The sequence below is a fragment of the Triplophysa rosa genome, linkage group LG19 (assembly GCF_024868665.1).
Source record: "Triplophysa rosa linkage group LG19, Trosa_1v2, whole genome shotgun sequence".
NCBI classification, from domain to species: domain Eukaryota; kingdom Metazoa; phylum Chordata; class Actinopteri; order Cypriniformes; family Nemacheilidae; genus Triplophysa; species Triplophysa rosa.
The window spans coordinates 12,586,113-12,609,328 of record NC_079908.1 but is presented as its reverse complement, the minus strand read 5'-3'; the positions used below and the strand labels follow the sequence as shown (position 1 = coordinate 12,609,328).

The window sequence follows — 23,216 nt, the reverse complement described above, 5'->3', positions numbered from 1 at the left end:
GGATTGTAATTAATGAATCAATGTGCATTTTAACGACAGCATTGTCAAGAGCATTCAAGTACAGTTTCTGTGCACGTGAACATTTTTATTTAAAAACTGGCAAAAAAAACATCTGTTGCCTAAAAAAGGCAGTCGAAATAGACATGACTGTTTCATTGCATGAGCATAGATTATAATAAAACCAAATCTTAAACATCTTAAAATTGTTTTAATCGTTTATATAAAAAAAAATCAATTTACATTGACAAGCGTCTAGCCGATTTAACACGTTTACAAAGTAAACCTCCTAACTACGAGAAAAATCTGTGCTCTTAAAGAAATACGAAGTTACCCCAACAAAAAGCCCACATTACTATGAATCAGTAGGGGGGCCATAGTGTTTTCTTGTTAATTTGGGAGATTAAAGGTTAACCACAGACAAATTGCCTCTATTCTTTGGTCTATTTGGGGTGAGTGGGACATTAACCAACCCTGTTTAGGCTCTCGCAGTCGAAAACCAAAAATGAGCGGATAGCCTTGAGCTCCGAAAGATTCGTTTTTAATCTACCGGCGAGGCGGCCGCGCTCCCCTCAACAACCACACAAATATCTAATATTTATGGCAACACGCATTATTTTCAATGAGGTTATTAGGGTGGAGGAAATAGGAGGGGGGAAAAAGCCCTGAGCAAACAGTATGCGTTCATGGGGTCCTGTTTCCCAGAGCTGTGGTAGACTGCAAATGATGCAAACAGAAACAACTGCGCTCCAGACACTCCTAATGCAACAGTGCATTGTGAAGAATGGCAGGGAATCTAATTTGGTTGAGTAACTCTATTCATAAGTGTGATGAAAATCATCGTCACATGCTGATCCCGACATAGTTTGCGCTGTTTGGGAACGAGGCTGGTCTCGACTTCAGCTTCTCCTCAAGCCACGCATGGCCGTATTAAACCATCAGAGCCGCTGCTAACAGTTAAAACTGCGGAGGAAGAAGGGTTTTGGGGAAATCAAAGACACAGGCTATGCTGAAGGCAGTAGTGCCCTCTAGGCTGAAAAGGAGCTGCCCCCCACCAACATGCACACACCAGGAAGTTAAAGGGTAAAAGAATGAGAAGAGGAAGAGGGGCTTACCTGTAGAGGGAGCTAACATCAGCCTACTGACTAACACATTTATAATAATCAAAACCTTTCAAAGGTAAAAAATTAACAAACAATATTTAAACGTTAAACATAACGGAGCAAAAATACATACAGTATCTCAGGATAGTTCACCTAATCATGACAGGACACATTTATAAGGAAAAAAGTGAAGTAAAGCAGAACACAGGAGAGTCATATATATTTATATGAGTTACTGTATATATGTTATGAGTTATAGTATCTCTTCAAACAAAAAAACTCATACTGTACATTAAAACGTGATCTAAAAATCTCTTTAAAATATGTGTAAAAAAGTTGACAAGTGGGTAGTTGACAAATATACTGTACATGTGTCCACTGGTGTGACAGCAAAAATGTAAAAAACGAACAATGAAGATACTTATTTATTAAGCTATTTTATTTAATAAATATAAATGATAATATAAAATAATATATTACAAACAGTTTGTTTTTTCCATTTTTGCTGTCGCACCATAGGACACATGTACAGTATATTTATCAACTACCCAAGTGTTTTACATACCCTAAACATAAATAAAACACACAAATAAAAACAACTAAATTCTTGCTTGGGTTGTCATAAATTCAAGCGTGAAAGAGTTAAAACACTAACTTCACTACCACCACAAAACAAACAAACCAAAAAACAAACAAATCTTAAGAACTTAAATCTTAAAAATCTTTCAAATCTAATCTATTCGATCTCACTAATCTCACAAAAGCCTGTTGTTAAACTACCACCCGACCATCATGGTTTTAACTTGAAACTCAATGCTTGAGTTTAAAATAAAGCGTATGTGCATAATAACCTAAAGGTGTTTAGCAGTTTAGGGACAGCCAATGAGAGCACCGTGTAGCGTTTTTGCAAGTGGCTGCACACAACCTATTGTTTAAAAAAGTTTAAAAAAACTTTCTCAACCCTGAAGAAAAAAGTTTCCACTGCTTCAGTTAAGGGGAAGGAATTTGTAGAGGGGAAGGTTTGGGGTCAAAGGTCAGGCCCAGCACTCAACAGTCAAGCCTAAAAGGGCAGATAAGCACTGAAAGCATCCTGTGTGTGGCTGATACCAGCCTCTGGCCAAACAGATACAGTAAAGCTTGACCAACCGGGATCCCAGACTGGTAAAACCGGACTGTGAGGACTCATCACTTGCTGGCAGAGACTCATTCATCAAGCTTAATGGTTTGAGGCTTTTGTACCATAAGTATAAATGACCTCTGTGACTGCACAACACCTGAGCAACTTGACAGACGTCAACTCCAGAAATGTCAACTGAATCTCAATAAGAGGTCAGAGGGTCGTCCGACAACTCGACACTAGGCGTCTATTTGTGTATCAAACTCCAGATTGCTTATCTTTAGAGCAAGACATCGAGGCCTAACGTTAGCTTTTTCAGCAATCTGAGGTGTGGACAAGCCAACCCTCCGCCCCGCAGCGCGCCATCTGATGTAATGTAAAAATACCACCTCATTTAATTAGACGTTGCAGGACTAAACACAAAATTACATCAAGTGGATAAAAGAAATTGGTATTCCGCAGAGTGAGCCCCTCGTTCTAATCTAGATCAGACGAAACCGTACAAGACAGGAAAGAGAACCTGACTGGAAAATCAAGCGACTAACGCAAGATCCCTCGGCTGGCGTATCATCTGTCCTTCTTAACACGCTTCTTATCCTTTTACTTCACGCAGAAATGTGTTTCTTTCCTAAATCCCTCAAAATGTGTCACATGCTCACGTGAGTGTGCACATGCATTTGTGCCATGCTGCATTTCAATTGCTATATTTAAGAGTGCATGTCTAAACAGAAAAGCCAACAGGTCTTCCTATTCTTTGAGTGCTCTTCCTTTTTTCATTCTCGTGACCAAACACTGTCGACAAACTAGCACCGCTATGCTAACAGAGGAAGTGGTTGCGCTCGCGACATATGTTCACAAGACGTGCGGCGCGTGCATTTGCTAACAGTATAAAGCATTTTACAAGTCTTCTTATGAAATATCTTGCAAGTAGCCAATGTAGGTGAGATGTAGCTACAACTATAAATAGCACTCAGCTGTCCTGGCAAATTATGCATGCACATATTTTCAACTCATGATTTCTTTCTTCTTTAACAGTGGAGGAGAATTCAGGTTTGGCGTCGAGGTCCTCTTGTTTTAATAACAAAGGCGGCATAATTATTCAGACATCTTTAGCACATGAAAATGGGATTCTTTCAAGACCGTTGGCATGCGTCCTGTTGGCGCCATGTTGGACACCACACAAAGGCATCCACAGGCGTAATTGTGGCTGGTATTTTAGCATTAAGACAATGGAGAAATTTAATAAGCCTCATTCCGAAAGAAGCCTCTCTGTCTTTGTAAAAGGTAACAATGTCCCGGCACACAGCGCAATAAAAAAACATGTCAAATTGATTAAGTAATTGCTGCAAATTACTCTTTGGACATACATGCATATATGGACAAAATCCAAAATCAAATGGCAAAGAAAACGCTTAAAAAGTAACTTTGTAAAGAACTGCAACACAATACACGGTTTAAATTAAACTAAGAATGACATCCTAACCTTTGTGAGGTGCCCGAGTCAAATCCAACTCTCTGCTGCAGAAAACACCTGTCACGTTTTCATTTCACCTCAGTGGAAAATGTACCTGAAGTGTGCCGAAAGTACATCTAAAGTTTTTTCCCTCTAAAACCACATGTGGTGACACACATGGGGCAATGCTCTTTACATTAAACCACCAGACAAAGACGAACAAAATCACAATGGCCCTCGATGCTTTTGTAAGACTCGCGAAACGCTCATAACATAAATAATGCCTGAGCTGATTAAGAACCCCGCGTATGGACTAACACACGTCAATGAGTCACGTCTTCTTCAAAACAATCTATGGACAAACAATCATAACATTTCTTTATGAGTCAGAACTATTAACACTAAATGAAAGGCAGAGGCATTATTCATTAGAAATAATTTACCTGCATTGATCCAAGTAGCAGAGCAAAATGTCACCTTAATTAAAAAGCCATTGTGCCCGAGTGTATGTGCAGGAATCAGGAGTTTACTCATGATTCTAAACACACAAGCACACAGATCTCACATGGAAACATTAAGGATTTGTTTTATTACAGTGATAGCAGCTATTACACATGCTATAAATGAACTGTTTATTAAGCTGCATGCCAACCTAAAAAACCCTTAAAATACGTTTTGTACATATGTATGTATATGTTCAATGACCTCTCCATCAGCAGCTTCACAAGCCGTACTTCACTTCCTGTACCCTATGCGCTCTGTAAAGTTGCGGTCACAATAAAAAGGGCAACAGGATATGATGCACATCTTGAGCTCCTGTTTTCTAATAAATAAATAATTATGAATAACATAGATCGTGTTCAAAATGTTAATAATACACCATCTGACCTGCTTTCCTATTATTTTTCACCCTTTGCTATTTAAATTGACCAAACCTGAATTCTCGTATACAACAAAAGACAAGCGCTTATTCGCTTGCATTTCTGTTTTGTTGCGTTAATATGCGTATTCATGGATGAAACACAAATTTGGCATTTGCTTTTACACTACCCTGAACAACACCAGGCAATGCCAACATATTTAAATTGCTGCCAGGTTCACAACACCTGCCCTTTGTAATTTCTCTAGACTTTGTTCTTTCCCTTTATGATTGTAGCCAAATAAAAAGGGAGAGAGAGAGAGACGCGATGTGGAGAGAGTGTGGTGGAAAGCTGAGAGCTTGTGAGAGATGTGTGAAAGTCAGGAATGTCCTGTCTGCCACCTTCATCTGTGCGAAGGAAGAACTTAAAGGAAAAGTGACAAAATTTTTCGCACGCTGGCCATTAAAGAATCTAGAAACATGTTGTTTACTGTGAGCATGGTGGGGCTGCCAAAATTCTTTCATACCGTATTACCCTCTGATACAAAATCAATACCTCAGGCAATAAATAAACAGCCTCGAGTGACTGATTAAATGACTGTCAACGCATGTAATAATTCCCTATGAATAATTCACTATTAAATCTCACTTAAATCTTAAACTTAAGTGAAAGAAATACATTTACTGAATAAAAAAAGAAAACTTAACATATTTAACAAAATTTAACATATACATATATTTAACTTTATTTAATTCTCATAAAATCTCAAGAATTGATAAGTTAATAACTATAATATAATATAATTTTAATAAAAAATTAAACTAATTAAAAATGGTTTTAAGTTTATTATTACAGTATTATTACAGTATTATTACAACTCAAGTGAATGGAAGAATGCCTCTGATTATTCTCAGATATATCCAGGATCACAAATAATTACGTCATAAACCGTCGAACTAATTCACAAAAGAAGGGAATGTAAGCAGAGGACTAATCTAAAAACAGACCGGACCACCAGGAGCCCGTGGGCCGAGAAAGATTGAAAATGTTTCCACTGAAACATCAACAGTGACTGATCTAGATCTTCTCACTATTCAGGCCACCCTTACCTCAGGGCTGGGCAGGAAGTAAAAATATTAGTGATCATATTAGGAGTAATGGGTAAAACACAGCCTATTCTCTGGGCACAGAGAGACTGACCTAGAAAAACACAGCCGTTCTCATCTGGAAAGTGAGGTAGGAGAAATTGGCCCAAGATAAGACGACCCGCTCTGCCATGGCATTCATACCCAGATGCTATCAATTTCCCCAGTGTGTGCCAGTTCAGAACTGGCACAATCTCACCCCTCAAGAAAGATACGACGATGCAGGGCAGAGTACAGCTCGGTCTGGTGTGTGATGAGTCTCGGCTTATCTCAAAGTTCAGATTCGCCCAACGCTCGAGATGGATCAGCTCTCCGTCATACAAAATCCATAGTTGAAGCGAGCAAAAGGCTGTTTTTCCTGTGTGCCTAATTGCCGTCGTAAATAGCATTCAGAATTAATTAAAAGCCTGTAAAATAAGTATTTTGGGATAACAAAAGTCGTATAAAAGTCTTACTGGCCTTTCCATAGCTGTTTTTTAGTTTTATAAAGGATGTGTGTGTGATTTAAACGCCAGTGATTGTGCTGCTTCAAATGCACCACCAAAAACACAATAAATTCGGCTGATATCAACGGTTCGGTATGTGCTCCATGTTCCTACAGGAAATTCAACTTCATTTCGTTCGAATTCATAAATAACTTGGAGAAAAAGATGAACAGAATAATGGCAGTCACCGTCACATTATTGCCATCTGTGTGCATGCACACATGACCCCAAAAAGATATAAACAGGCTGTTCTTTTAGTGCATGACAGATGCTTTAATAGATATGACATGATGTGATTGACAGCTAGTCTTACATAAAAAAAATACCCATAGCTCAGATGTCAGAGGATATACAAACATCTCCACTCCAAGAGTGCAAACCGAAACTGCTACATCCAGTCTGAAGAGATGACTAATTCCTGGGCTTTAGTACTTTTCTGTCCCTTCCTCCTTTATCTTTTCGACTGCCGAGTGCCATGGACACAGACAGTTCCAGGAGTGGCCCTTCAGGGAAAGAAAGAGCGGTCCACATGTGCCGTTTATTTTTAGTGCAGCCGACGAGCAGAAAGCCCTCTGGTTAGTTTCTCCAAATGTTTCAAGAGGTGATAAATCTAATATTGACCCTCCTCCTTTTCTTGGGCTCCGTCTCCCTACTGCAAATTTTTAATTTGGCCCTGTGGGCACGTGAAGCATGGAGAGGCGTTCGCGCACCAGGATCACTGATGCTGACAGAAAAGCAATGCTTTCTCTGCACGTGTTGACACCACAGAAGAAAGACGCTGATTTTGTTGCAATGACAAAACCCAACTGTCCGGGGCTAAAAATACTCCCAAACATCTGGTCGCTCCATGCTATCGAACATATGGTGGTCAAACATATTCAGTGCAAAAAAATATCTATATACAGATACAAATATCTATATAACGTAACTATACAATTAACCATCAAACAATAAAGCACTCGAGCCCTATTTGGACAGAACTAGTTTTCTCTGAAGAGGTCAGGTGAATGCGTTCCACAGGCTTACTTTGTGACTATAATCCCATCTGATTTAAACAAATCTGTGTTTCCCTCATCCAACCTAAATAAAAAAAAGTTACAGTGAAAAATGCCAACTGCTTGACCTACTGTTGAATTAAAATGTATCTAAAACTAAACGCCCTATGGCACTGTCTTGGCATACCGTCATTGTGGATTTAAACTTTTTATGCCAATTTTGAATGTAGATAACAGTAAATAAAAGACAGTGGTTCAAGTACTGCTGGCATCCCATCTGACGTAAAAGGAAAATTAAATCAATGAGAAGTGTCTGATCCCAGGAATGTCTACTACAGACACAGCAACAGGTAATCCATATCTCAATTTACTCCCTCCCTTAAATGTATACTGTCATTCAAAGAACAAGTACGGACTACACAGATGCAATCCCATCCAAATCAATACATGAAATCAATGACACGCAATGTTAATAATTCTAACTCAATCGGCATTTTAGAAAACTAATCCCATCCAAACGGCGCTAAACAAAGACAATACAAAACACACACAAGCTCACGAACAAATAAAACAGAGGCAGTAAGTGAGAAGTATGATCCAGCAGCTTTGAAGGAACGTCAAATTGCTCCAGTAAAATGGTGAAAGCTCACACTGTCACCCTTCTCTCAACTTGAAATAGAGATGGGGAGGAACTCAAAGTGATCCACAAAATGTTACCTAAACATTGGTTTGCATAGAGAGATCTTTCCTAAAGTTTAGTGGGCGAGGCTTCCAAATTGATTGTTGTGGATAGTTATAAGAGATACGTTTTATAGCTTGCCATTTTATTTCCTTACGTTTTAAGACATGGCAAAATAGTCTTTAATGTGTGACTGTAATGATTTGTTTACTTTTACAAAATAAAAGGACAAAAAGGAAGCTTGGCTAATACAAAACCTCTATAAAAACAAAATCTTCATATCAATTAAAATCAGTTTGATTGCTGTTATCAATGTCCTGCAGTACAGTAAAAGCTCACGATTCCTTTTTTAATGAAAAGGGACAGAAACAGTTCAAGACCTTGACACCACATAAATACAGCAAGACCTGTATATTGTATACCTAATTCAACATCCTAAGAAAAATATTGAGATTCTCACTAACCAAAATAAAAAAACAACAGCAGCAAGAGCACAACAGCATTGCGAGGATCAGTGCTCTCATTGCTCATCATTCCTCGTCCATGTCAAGGACATGGAAAAAATAAATGGAGCAACCACTTAAAATGATGCAAACATTATGACATTAAGATCATACAAAGTTTTGAAGAGGGAACTGTGATTCACAGACCGATAGCAAGCGACAATCCTAAAGGTGACCTGGCACGCTGTTTTTGAAGAGTACGTTCAGAAAACAGTAACAATCCAGCTGGCCATGAAAACGGCCAGGAATGCCAAAACAAGGTCACCATGCCCAAAGTACATTTTGACCTGAAAAACAGATTTTCTTTAGTAATGGAAACTCAAAATATATGAAAACAAATAATAGCCATAGTTTTATTTATTTTTTAGTCAATAATACATACATAAATACACATTTGAAAAACAAAAAACAACAAATAATTTTATATTTAATAAGTTAATTCAACGTAAAAATATTAGTAAACTCAATGAATTTGATGCAAAATCGTTGTGTTGACTAATAAGTTAAATTAACACAAAATTTTAAGGCAACCAGGTAACTTTTTTTTTTTTTAAGTTGAACCAAAAAATGTTATTCTATCCTTTGGATATTTTTGGATTATTTTTGGATAATGAATGGTGTTTCCCCGGTGCTCCCGATGGCCAGTCAGGCTCATTTGGAAAAAAAAACAACTGGGTCTGACTTTGTCTTTTGGACGGGTAGATTTCCAAATTATGCTTAAATGTTATCGTATACTTTTGTTTAATTACAGGAGGAATTGGATGAGATCGCTATTAATTTTTTATTTTAAAAATCATATAGATTTAAATGTTGTTAAACGCATAAATGTAATGTAATGCCATCCACACATAAACACTATTCTACTGTATGTTTAGGGCATCTCCTTTCTCACAAACACCATAGAAAACATATGGACATCCCGGCTGGCAGCCGTTAACAGCTCACTTTTTTATATTTAAATGCAGGAACCCCCCAGCCCAAACTAACTAGTACACAAAGGTTTATTTTTAACCATTCTGCACGTTAGACAACAGAAAGCAGCTGACATGGGCAGAACGAGGGACCCATTACCTCATCACAATAGTGGGTGCGCAAGGAGCCGATAGACAAAGAAACAGAGGGGGAGAGAAGCCGCCACTTCACGCTCGCACGTCAGTATTTGAGCAACAACTTTGGGCCCTGCCGGACTGAAAGCAACAGTGTGAGGAGGCTGGAGAGTGATGTTCTTCTAATGCAGGTGATTGGTTCTAGTGCGGTCTAGGGATGGGCGATATTATATCGTTTGCGATATACCGGTAGAAATTCCCCACACGATAGGAATTAGTCTTCCCGCGATATAAACGATAAATTCTAGTTGATGGCGTATTTCTTTGTGAGACCCATTCACAGCTCATGTGTGAAGCGAAAACGGGTATAGCGGAGGGCGGACGTGAAGCTGAGAAAGAGTTTGCACTAAAAGACGAGCTCTAAATCTCGTTTAGGTTATTTAATTCGTTTGTTAAGTATTCGTTGATAGTCATCATACGTTACGCCACAACATTTAGTTTGGCTAAAAGTATTTATTTAAACATTCGTTAGATGTTATGCGCGTATGCGCAACTTGTTTAATATGATTTCTTGCCTGTTATATACAGGATGAACGGAGCGTCCCGTGCGCAGCTCGCGCCCACATGTGCTTTCATAGCGACACAGCACTGCTGCCTGTTTACATACAGTACAAATGCGAGTTAGTATTACGTTATTTTAAATACGTTTATGAGCGTATAAAAGCATGGATTATTTCATTAGATTTCTTTTATCCGCATTTTTCTGTTCTCTTTCTGTAGCGCGAGTCATAGACAGATTCAGTGTATGTTGCTGTGAGAAGAGAAGGTTCACACAGTTCAAGAGAGAGTGATTGACAGCGTGATGCGATCGATCGTTTCCGCCCAACAATAGAATATATACAGTTTTAGGTATGACATGATGTGTTTATTGAGCTTGAGTTCATTTAACTTTTCTTTACTACGACCTTTTGAAGTCGAATCTCACTATTATATTTTATATTTACAAAACTACTGTAGGTATATTTTAGGAGCTGTTTGATTTGGGGTAAGTTTTACTTTTTGATAATATTTGTTTTTCTGAGGGTCTAGACTACATGCAGCTACTATCACTTGACGCAAAAAAACAGCGGTGGATGGCGTTATGGATATATCGTCATTTTTATCGTTATCGCAACAAATACCAGGAATTATTGTGACAGAGTTTTAGGGCCATATCGCCCATCCCTAGTGCGGTCTGAAGAACACTGTAGCTAAGAAAACAAGTCACAGAGAGACGGAGAGAGAGATCCATACAAGAGATGTGTATTATATGCATTTTGACACTTTGAGTGACAGGGATATAAATGTTGCAAATTTTTGGTTAAAATTAATGTAAAATTATTTCAAGTTTCCGAATAAAAATTATATTATAAGCGTTTCATTTTTTCCTTTTAAAGCTAAAATATTTTCACCTATCCCAGTTTAATGCACAGACGGTTTCGGGTAAGTTTAGGTTCTCAAACACAGCAATGTTATGCTAGTGCTTTCAAAAGAGAGGAAAAAACAGACTATAGGCTGTGACTTGAAGGTACTTCTGCCAAAAAAAAACCTCATTTAATAAGCACTAACATTACTTTTATTGTTTTTGAACTGTATGATTTTTTTTGTTATATTAATTACATTTGACACCAATTAAAGATAAAAATCTTTTTTTCAACAAAAACCTCTTTCGTCCTTTGATTGGTTACTGTTCTGTCGCTGAAATTCAAAGGCTCTGTCAAACTCAGCTTGAGGTAGCCCAAACTGAAGGTTGACCATCCTTTGTGTTGCTCCGGACAATGATCCAAAGGTTGGGGGTCAACACCGGACCCCTGAGACCCTCCCATTCCTACCCCCCGGGTGCAGACCTCTGCCCCATGAACTCTGACCCCATCCGTATTGTGTGCCTAAAAATAATAAAATCTGTTCCGCCAGACCGTTCTGTTATGCGTATTGTATGCTTTTTCATCTCCCGCTTTAGCTCTCATTCTTAACATTTAAATCAAGATTACACCAAGATTATGTGGGATTCAACTGGCAGATGGTGCTTTTTCCCATATAACTGAGTAGAGCCAGAAGTTGGCTGGGCTACTTTTTCTTAATGAAAGAAAACAAATACAACTGCTTTCAGAAAGCTTTGGGTATTGAATCCAACAAGATGGCATATGATATTACAACACGTGTCAGGTTTTTTTTGGCAGCACTACGCAAAACAACATAAAACCATATGTAAGGAGTAATTATTGAAGTAGGAAATACTTGGACCTACTGTGAACCAACTGGGGATCCCTTCCCTTAGGATCAGCCAATAACACGGCGCAAAAAAACTTAACTGAAGTATTGAAAAGTAATAAAGGGGTATAAATGCCAGATTTAGAAGTTCAAATATGTGGGTATTGTTATAATTTAAAGTGAGTGATTGTTTATTCTAGTGTATAGTTCTATATGCAGCAATAATAAAAAATAAAATGTATTTCTTTTTTATTGATTTAAAATGAAAAATGTATTCATTTAACTTATTTTTGTTTCATTAGTGCAATTATATTCTTGTTAAATCAAAACAATTATAATGCATTGACCTAATGCCTTCCCACACACTTCCCTTTTTCCTAAAATTATTCCCCTAAAGAAATGTAACAACAAACACTAATACATCAATACACTATTGTGAGTTCAAATACTGCTCAAGTCTAAAACAGATCGTTTTCACCCACCCCTGGAGAAAACTCACTGTTCTTTCTGCTCCTCCTAAACCGCACGCCCGTCCCACCGTGGCACTACTGCCGCTGTTGTTTTTCTAAACTTTGCCTGTGTGACAGATTCTTTGCTGATCAATAAAAGACCCTCTATGAAGGCCTGGAAGTCGGCTCGCCCCACCCGCGATGCTCTTTGACCTTACTGAAGGCCTGACTGAGCAAAAACACTGGCCTTCCCATGAGGCACCCGGAGGCTCCTGTTTCACTTGGGCAATGAAAGGGACTACTGTAAATAATGGGGGCCTGTTTGACCCCGCCTTTGTCTGTGGCAAGACCCCTGCATCCACTCTACTGTATCAGAACTAACCTTTCACAATGGAAGCTCTCATGGCTCCGAGACCCCAATCCTCTCGACACTACACCCAAAGTCAGGATTTAAAACAGCAGTCAGACCTCTAGACAAAGCCACGTTTTTTTAATGTACAGCCTTTATGATCTCAACCAAGCCCTGATGAACCTTATGAATCGTATTCTCAAACATCAAGTTGTTTGTGGTACTCATAGTACAGCGTGCAAGTAAAAAAAGTCAAAAGCCACCTGTTTAGAACAATACTAGAAAATACATCTTTAGCACTTTAAAAAAAAAAGTCCAAGCCCAAAGACAGAATCAATGTGACTTTTCTTTCACAGCGAAGGTCAAACAGAGAGCATGGGGTGTAAAATTGCTGGGCGAGACAGCGGCGGCTTGTGTAGGGGAGAAGCAGAGAGCTGCCGCTCTGCTCCATGGTTAATGGTGTACAGCACGTCCTGACAGCATCATCTGTTTCCGCCTGCCACGGACACAAACAGCAGAAATGATGCCGCGTGAGTCATGACGTGTCACAGTGGGCAGCTCTGGTGATCAGTCCAGTAAATGGAATGGCTTTTGGACTGCTAGACAGTGAGGGAACACAAAACACTTCAGCCTGAACTAAAAGGGGACAGAAAGCTTTCCATGCAACACGCCAATAAAACTCGAGTGCAATTTCGGCGACGGGTCAAAAATAGTCCGAGACGGGGGTGGAAAAACTATATCAATTCATCTGCAAAAAAAGAAAAAAAAACTAAATTTGATTTTAGTGTTTCATGGCTGTCTCTGTCAGACGAGCAGAGAAATGAACAAGTACAAGATTGGCTGCTGGCATCGTGGGGAACAGACAGCGAGGTAATTAAAATGTTAGGGGGACATTACAGATTTACAAAACGCTTTCGGTCTCACACGTGACAGAAAGCCCGACGGTCATGCCGGACGTCAAACAACAGCCATTTACAGACGGGCATCACTCAGTCTGGGTCTAAATGAAGGTGGTGTGCTTAGTGAAATGATCTCTTCTCTATTGAATTAGAGCTCTAAAGTATTTGGTAATGTAAGTGTAGGGCACGGCCCCTTACTCAAAAACGCTCTCTTAAGGCCAAGCCATTAATCATTCATCCCGCCTTGCTAGTGATCACTGCGGGCGTCTTCAGTCAGCAAATGCATAAATCAATTATGGTTTTGAGCTTTATTCTACCATTTATCCAACTGATCCCCCTGGATTACAACATGGCTTAAATGTGCCGCATGGCTTTCTGTGCTCGCTTAGAGTTGCCATCCCATATCTCTCAAATGCCTCCAGCAGGAGATAATAGAGAGAGAGAGAGAGAGAGAGAGAGAGAGTGTGTGTGTCGTCTTCTTGCCATGTCTTCGCTAACTCAATTTCTGCCCCTCACAGAAAGTTAGAGAGTAAGAAAACAGAGAGGGGGCGGAGACAGAGTAAACCCTGAGGGGCAAATTTACAGTGGCGCAATTTTTTTTTTCTCGATAACTTGTGTCATACTGCATCCTTTGCAACCAATCACGCAACTGCAAATTCTGTTGAGTACCACTTTCTTGTGCATTTGCAGTAGTATTACCCATAATTCCTTTAAGTACTAATTTCACTATTTGTTTACACTCTTAATATTATATTATCAATTAGCTCTGAGCTATTACACAAACTAAGCACTACTGTACTTGCCAGAACAAGTTTGACAGATAAACAAACCTAAACGCCCACTTCCTACCTGGTCCGAGATCCCAGATCTGCTGTGATGGGTATTTTATGACCCCCTCCATAGCACACTTGTATCACTCTATCGGGGCCCCTTGCCAATCTCTGGCACCCCATTCAACAGGCAACAAAAGAGCTAATTAGAGCCCCTCTCAGTGGAAGGCCGAGGAAGGTTCTGATTTGATACTTGCAGGGGATTCCAGAGCCCCAGCAGTGCATTCACACAGCCCCGTGCACGCTTGGCTTGGCCCTTTGCTCCAGACCTTCATTGTACGAGGGACTCGGCAGCGCCTTAGAACTGGCGAGGGGGGAACCGACGCGTCTTCTTTCATGTTACAGGAGCCAGAAACCAGATGCTAATGGGATACTGATGGGATTAAAACACTGTACTTACTGAAGAGAGGAACCTGTGATATAACGTGGATGAAATAAAAGCGGCTGAAGTGCTTTCCTTTGAGGATGTATGAGTGCTTTGTATAAGCCTTGTTTTAATTGGCTTTCTAAAACTATGGTTTTTAATAAGACGTTTTAGAACTAAATGTCTTTATTTATTGTACTGTACACGTGTCCTAACTATTAATAACATATTTTATATTATTGATATTAATATTTATAAACTAAAATAGCATAAGAGATTTATCTTTATTGTTTTCAAAATTTTTGCTGTCACACCATAAGATATATTTGTATTGGTTATTTATACGAATTACTACTCACTTTCTCATCCTTTAATAAGAATAATATTTTTATTTTTATTTTGGAATAACACTATCAAAACTATAGAATAACGTCGCACATATAATAATTATGGGAATTACGTTCAGACTAAATAAAAGATTACTATTTTTTATATATCTATATTTTATCGTCTTCAGTGTAGTCAACCTTTGCCTAGAAACTCCAGAATTTTTTTAAATCAACAAACTTTTCAGATTGATAAAAATGTCAAGAATCTCATTTGCACTTCTCTAATGAAAGAAATGAATATGTTGGCACAATTATATTTTTGCCTACCAAAACCTTCACCTTCAAATTGAAACATTTCTTAGATTATGAAACTTGAAGCTTTGAACAGAGTTGTAAGATTACGAAGACAAGCAACAGGCTTTTGAAATCCTGACAAAAAAAGTAGCTCTTATAACCTTTATCATCAAACTCAGTCCACTGTAACAGATGCAAGAGTGAACCAGGAGCCATTCTTCTATAAGACAGGGCCTCCTTCTATGAAACACCACTGCTTTATCTTAACCAGCTTTCTTTCGCTTCATCTACATCACCACGGCCACCATTTAAATCTGATTTCACCGCACACGTATGCGCATCAACGTGTGGCGGGGCAGAATGGCTTTAGCATGCCACCTGGCACCACAGTGGGCTAGCGGCACCCCGCTCTGCCCGTAATCCTTCCATCTCCAGTTGCAAGAAGCAGATAAGAAAGCAGCCAGTGAAAGGCACCTCAGTAAAAAGCCCCGTGCACAACAGCCACCTCTTTTTTTTTTTTAAACGGGCATGCCAGATGCCTATCACTTTAATAATAACGCTGTCCGTCTGTCTGCGTTTACTTTTATTTCTGATTCGCAGCGAGAAGTCTCTTATTTTCATCATCCGACCACCAGTGAACCCGAGTCATATCTAGGCGATGGCTCAGATACGAGTGCGACAGAACCGAATCGAGCACGAGTTTGTTGGCGAAATTCATCTGATGATGTGTTCTGATACGAGAATCAACAAATGTGTTTTTGTCAGCGAGGCTCTGATGATAGTCCAGAGCTGCAGTCAAGGTGCGCAGCCCAATACACATGATGCAACCCTGTGTTAAGTCTTTAATCGATACATCGCTTGTCTTGACAGTGAGGACAGAAGGCAGATTCCAGATCAGAGGGGTGGTGGTGTAAATCTTTACAGTTCAAGCAGCGCCTTTTAAAGGCTGTCCATAATTGGATGACTGCCAGCTGCTGGTGTATGTGAGCTGCATTGACAAATACTACAACCATAGATAAAAGTAACACTAGATAAGTACACATTTCAAAAGGCATTAGATATATTCTTGATGGTAAACTTTCCTATCAGCTTAAATACTATGTGGATTACTTGCCACAGTAAATTGTAACCATAAATGACTAGTAGTTCAAATAAACTAAGTACCAATCAAGAAAATTTAATTCTCAAAACATGACCAAAATATTTTTTTTATCAAAAATAAGCGTTTCAATTCATTTTAAGAACGCTACATCAGACTTCGGAACGACACCATGAGTGCACATCCAGATAGATGGATAACATTTACAACACAACATTTCAATGTCCTGGAAATATTTGGAAAGGTCAACATCATTTTGGGGGGCATTAATCCCTTTTCAGAGTAACCATGAGCAGTCGCAACAGAATTTCAGAAAGCTAATTGGCTAACTTGACAAAGTGAAGGGTCTACTTGTTTGAAGTCTCTTTGGTTTAATTGCAATCATTCTTAATTACCATACTGCTCCAGAGTTAAATACCACACTCCATCAAACCAGCTAGCATGTAGGATGTTTCACACTTTTAAGGCAAACCGGACGAATAAATGATCTGAGTTCACACATAACCATGCCATAGCATAGCATAGCAGAGGACATTGTTTTTGATTTTGTTTGCATTGATTTTCCTGGGATCCTTACAACATGCACTATACAATCACTACTCATTTCAAACTATTTTTAAACTACAGCGAGAAAAGAGAAACCTAACAGTGTCTCGAGAAATGGTGACAACAACCAGAGGAACACAATATCACTGGAAATGAAATCATTGACCAAATCTTAATAATACCAAGAGTTTTCTCTGAATTTGACGATGTGAATGCCAACACAAATAGCCAGCCACAAGTTTAAACACAACAACTTTGTGTGTCTCATATTTGCGGTGTAATTGTTGGTAACTTTCTAGTCATTTAAAGCCAATTTAAAATAAATGTTTTTAGTTTTAATATCATTTTAAAATGTTCTCAATTATGCCCTTCTGTCCAACTAATTCTAAGCATTTATGCCTAAACATCTGACATTATACTTGTATACAATCACATCATATGACACCTTTATAAATAGTTTAACTATATTACACATAGTTGATTTAATTTGTAGTAAACCCACAGTCACCACAAATTTAGCCTGCTTTTACTAAGTTAACCATAGTTTAATATGGTATTTGTAATAAAACTATAGGGCTGCTCATTGATTAATCGCGATTAATCACATCCAGAATAAAAGTTTGTGTTTACAATAATATATGTCTGTGCACTGTGCATATTCATTTTGTATTTATAAACACATGCATTTATTTAAGAAAAATATAAAAGATAAAAATGTGTAAATATTTCTATAGAATTTAAATAATATATAAATATAAATGAATAAATTCATGCAATATTTCCTAAATATATACATGTATGTGTACAAGTATGTGTTTATAAATACAAAAACAAACTTTTATTCGTGTTAATGTTGTGTACGGGGGGGGGTCTAAGGGACACTTCTGTAAGAAACGGTCGTTGCAGGAGCGTTACAGCTCTGTGGTGAGATTCAGCTGCATTTGTAAGCATATAAGTTGTGAGGTGCCTCTCACCTCACTGCAGCCTGACGTTATCTTTTTTCTGCAGCACCACGAGGACTTATCAACCCCATCTGCTCACGGTATAGTGGAAAGCAGAGCACAGGGTTATCGTCATCGCTGATATGCACTGATAAGGCCCTGCCTCCTGTTGAAACTACGTAGCTAGCTAGTTTCCCGCTACCTACGCTAACCTGACTTTGCTCGACCCTCTTCCACCTGTCCACCAGCTGAGATCCAGGCTGTATTTGAAACCTAAAAACACAGCCTTAACAGGAAGTGAAGATAGGAAGGCATTGAGTCTCGTAAGAATCCAATGCTTGTGTAACATCCTGTTCACTGAGGCACAACAAACAACATCCCACTCAAATATCCCACAACCCTGTGCGTGTGTTTTGGCATATGGTACAATGAATAGAAATGAGGTATGGTGGAGTTAAATAACTTGGAAAATGAAAAAAAAATGTAATTGGAATTTGAATTAAGATGCTTTAGAAAGATATACAGATACCAGTTTTCATACAAAAACACAGCTTTTGGTTTAGGACACAGACTCAGATTCAGCCCGTCAGTGTCACCTGATGATGAAAGACATCACAGGATGTAATATCTGTAGATTTCAAAGGTCCCTGCCTTGATGTCATTCATACAACGAGAGCAGCACTTAGGAGACCAGAAATCCACATTAAACAGACAACAAACCACCACAGAACTGCACAGAATGCTGCATAACTCTTCTCCATGTGAATTATTTCAGCACTGCAAGTGTTGATTATTTTATTGTTGAAAGGAAATATTTCTGTAATCAGTTTCCTTTAGTCAAAGTACCACGAAACGTTTTCTTTGGCATAAAATATGCCTCTTAGGTTTTTTTTGTCAGAAAAGCTGCTACGGTGTTGAGAGAAAGCTTAGATTTAACTCCTGTGGGGGATTCTGGGTGATTGAAAAACAAATAAACTCCTTCATTTAGGCAACCCTCAGACATAAATCTACCCCAGATATTACAAGATTACTCCAGTGGTCTAGTTAATAGGACAGTCTTCACCCTCCCAAAGATTTAGAAATTGATGCATGCATCATTCAGACCTTTATATCAAACCCAAAGCAAATGTATAAAGCTGAATTTGTAAAGGAAGCACGCACTTGATTCTCTCAGACACAATCAAACCTACACCTAATCTGGAAACAATTAGAGTCACTTAACATGACCTGTTGCCCCAAATGAACTCCCCGAACAGAAATATTTTCATGTTGAATGCTAGAGGTGGCAGAGACACTGGCACAAGATGTTGCTAAATAATCTGTAATTAGTCACAATCGCTGCCACCCTGTCTGCTGCGAGCCGTCAGGAACCGAGCTCTCAGAAAAAACCTAACCAAATGTTATACTCTTATTGCTTTTATTGAACAAGAAGATCCTTACAACTTCAAACGAATTAAAAGATACGTTGATTTAACTGATATATATCTACCGTAAGAGCAAGAAACCATCTAAAACCATAAAATCGTCTCAGTTTTCATGATCTGACCCTGTTGTTATCATTGCCCTGTCCAGCAAGATGTAAACAGAATTACAATAGACACCATAAAGTCTAACCACCTTAATAATCAGCAAATCAACAATTTGAAACTAAAATCACTGCAATTACCTGGTAGAGTGCAGTCAAAATCAGAACATCAAAATCCAGAAAATCCGACATCAACACACTTGCCTCATGATGATTCACACAAGTACAGACAACTTTTGAATTAACCCAGCTTGTCAATTACTCCCGTCTGAGATAAACATCAACCTGAAAGTTCACATGGGCGAATAAACAATTTTAATTTGGCGAATAATTAAGGTAATTAAAGGGGATTTATTAATACCTTCACAGACGTGAATATTTATGTTGAAACTGAATCCTCAGATGAATTTTAACCGTTGTGCATTCCAACAGATTAAGGACGAATGTTCAAACATTCACAAAATATTGTCAGTCCTTGGCCTGATTTTGAAGTCATAGCTCACCCAAAAATGAAAATTCTGTCACCATTTACTCACCCTCTTGTCATTTCAAACCTGTATGACTTACTTTCTTCTGCAGAACACAATAGAAGATATTCTCAAGAATGTTGGTAACCAAACAACGGCGACACCCATTGACTTGCATTGGTTATGGGTCTGTACAATGGAAGTGAATGGGTACGCTATTGTTCGGTTACCAACATTCTTCAAAATATCACTAAATCAAGATCCACCTAAGAATTGTAAACACATGACAATTACGCCCACAGTGATGTGTGGTAATCTGACAATCTGAAGGTTAAAATTCAGCACTAAATATATACATCTAACATTTGACATGTTCTAGTTAGCAGTTCTGTTTTGCATTTTTAAATCATTGTTTTTCATCTCTAAAATACTGCACACTACAATCATAACCAAGTTCCATATATAAATACTGTAATGAAGACATTTTTCTGGACGCTCTTTCTGGCCAACACGCTGCAGTTTCCTACAACGACGTGATTACAGGCTTCAAAAGCTGATATCGTCTGGCGTGGATTTCCTCGCCTCGCCCAAGCCCCTTTAACACCCCCACAAGTCATACTGACGAAACCCAGAGGCCAGCCAAGTGGCCAAAAGGTTACGCCGTGGAGGTCGGCCCGGGTCCTCCGCTCAGCCCTCATTTCCTGGGCCGGACAGTCTGCACCACTCATAAAGCTAATAAGGCCCTGCTTGTCCCGGGTGGCTGGGGCCCAGGCTGGCTTACTCATCACTGGCCACACTATGGGGGTCAAGGGTGGGTGGGGAGGCTGCTTCCCATTATCCTGCCCCCTCTCCAGGTGCAGCTAATGGGCTAAGCCAGAGCCTCTCCAGGACCAGTCAGCAGCCACCGGAGCAGGCCTGGAAGTGATCAGCACCAAACGCCAGAGTGCCCGCTTAAAGCAACAAAGTTAAAAATAATCATTTTTCTTCACTAGCCGGGGAATGCCTCATCTACTGTGTGAATGTTTGGCAATCTTTCAACACACGACATCTTACAGTAAGCAGAAGAATAGAAACAGGCAAGCACATAAATTAAACTCACTAAGTAAAGAGTTTTTTCCTTTTGATAATTTCAATTGCCTACAATCTTTGTTTTATTTTCTATTTTTCATCTTGAAAACTTGTTTACAGCATTAATCACATTATATATTTTTCAATGAAACGAAATCAATAACATAACCAATACTGACAGACTGGCACCTAATTTATTTAATCCATTAATTATAGTAAGAAATTAACCAAGAGAGTTTTTCTTTCAACACTTCTTCAAGCCGTTGCAAAACGTTAACAAGATATTGTATAGCGTAATTGACCTATTTATTTCTCAGCCCTTTCAAATGTTATTTAATAATAATACTACATTTTATTTATAAAGCACTTTACATTTTAAAGAAAATCTCAAAGTGCTATTTCATCTGAAGAGCATTTTTCTTGATAAGGGGAAAGTGAGAGGAAAACATATTCGTGCGTAAATCAGCTTCGCAATCATTCCGTCTCGTATCCACCACAGGCGGAGTGTTACACAAATTGACCTCCAGCATGAAAGTAGATAAGCAATCAACAGTTAAACATTACGACTCATCTTCCATTAATATTTCCCAGCAACTAAGTTCTTTAATCAAAGAATTTCTAAAAATGGCCACCTTACGCTCCGTTGTTTAAACTAATTGAATTACAGACCTTGCCTTGGCACCAAAGGAGAAAAAACACTCAGAAAGAACAAGCTGCAACACAACATACTGTACAAAACACAATAACAAATCTACAACCAAACGAGGCTTAAACTTCAACATGTAAGTTCATACGTTTTATTTTTAGGGAACGCGCAAAAATGCATAAACAGTGTGTGCAAAATGCATATATGTAACATAAACGTAATGACCGGCTTACCTATGTTGCTCAATGGACTCATTGTCAGGAAGTTCAGCACCACACACGTTGCATCGCTCGTGTTGGCCGCGGCCGTCGGGCTTCATCCCAGCAGCTAACTCACCGAGCTTGTTGAAGAACTCCCTTTGGATGAAGCTCTGAGGCAGCAGCCCCCCGTAGGCACTGAAGTCCATGGACATGGCCAGGGCTGGTGCCATGTGTAAGGATGAGGCCATCGAGGCAGGCATAGACAGCATGGCTTCGCTCTTATGGTTGGTTGGCAAGCCATACAGCGACGCCAAGTGTTTTTCAGTCATTCCCGCCATGGCCTCAAGCCCCATTTGGTTGACCTCGGTCTGCTGGTCTCCAACACCTTCCTCCCTAACATAGTGCAGCTCACGGGCACTGGTGATCACACTGCTCCTGGTGGGGGTTCCAGGCCCGTCACGATTCTTGTCATGGTCTCCGCTGCGCTCGCCGTTGCTGGAGCCGCTGGACTCCAGGCCTTTGAGGCTGTCGTGCTCTCCGCTCTCGTCTACTTGCATCATCTCCATCTTGATCTCTCCCATCATTGGGTGGGAGTTTCCGTGCAGGGCCTGTTCGGAGCCCACGCCGTGGTGCATGCTGCTCTGCAGGAGGGACTGGCCGATGCTCATTAGGCTGTCCACGGCGGCTTTAGTTGGGCTCAGGGTGGAGAGACCGAAGGAGGTGGAGACTGACGGACTCTGATCCACCATTCCGGACAGTGCCAGCGCCTGCTGGGCAGCCGAGACGTAGCCGCCCTCCTCCATGGAATGCTTTTTTGGGTTCCTGCCGTGCCTCACCTTGCGTTCTTCGTCGTCTTCGGCGCCGCCGTCGTTCATGTTGACCTCCGCGTCGTTTTCGTCGGAGGACTGAATGGTCTCCAGTATCTTCAGGCATTGCTCTTCCAAGTATTCTATTTCTAATATCTCTGCTGCGTACAGCAGGTCATCCAGATCCTCAACTTTAGCTTGGAGCGTGGCAGTGTAGGCATACTCCAGAATCTGCTGGAAGGTCTTTGGTGAGAGAAAGTCCAGAGTGTAATGTTGGCTGTTGCGGTGAAAGAGGATCTCGAACATCTTACTGGTGCAGGCCAACACTGTCCGGTGAGCGTGGAACTCCTGGCTGTCCACCATGATGACCACGTCGCACAGCGTGCCGGCCAGGCGCATCTGGTTTGCCTTGTGCAGCAGGGCATTGGGGTGGTTGGGATTCTGGAGCTGGATCATACCCATTTTAGTCAAATCCATAACGTCGCTGAAATCCACACGGCCAACTCATGAGTCTTGCTTTCCACGTAGCAGTCTGTTCAGTTATCTTTGTAAACAAGATAAGGTCAATCTGGATGAAAGAGATGAAAGAGAAACACACAGTGAAGTCAAGATGTTAACATAACTTTCGTCGTTGATGAAAACAGCCACAATGTTAATTTTAAATATACAAATTGTCACTGTTTAACAGCTAAATTGTTATCAAAGAACACTTTAGGCAGGGGATTGTGAAAATAAATCCCCAAATGGGTCTCTTAAAAATGCGCAAGAATA

General features: G+C 39.7%; 1 protein-coding gene across 3 annotated transcripts in view; it reads right to left on the bottom strand.

Moving 5' to 3' along the window:
- The window catches only part of zbtb16a (zinc finger and BTB domain containing 16a), a 102,460-nt gene that overhangs the window by 77,169 nt on the left and 2,075 nt on the right, over nt 1–23,216 (bottom strand). For all 3 annotated transcript variants that reach the window (XM_057361139.1, XM_057361141.1, XM_057361140.1), the window contains exon 2: nt 21,673–23,013. In XM_057361139.1, the coding sequence (XP_057217122.1) occupies nt 21,673–22,922 (1,250 nt within the window). In that variant the 5' untranslated portion in view covers nt 22,923–23,013. The remainder of the gene's footprint in view (nt 1–21,672; nt 23,014–23,216) is intronic.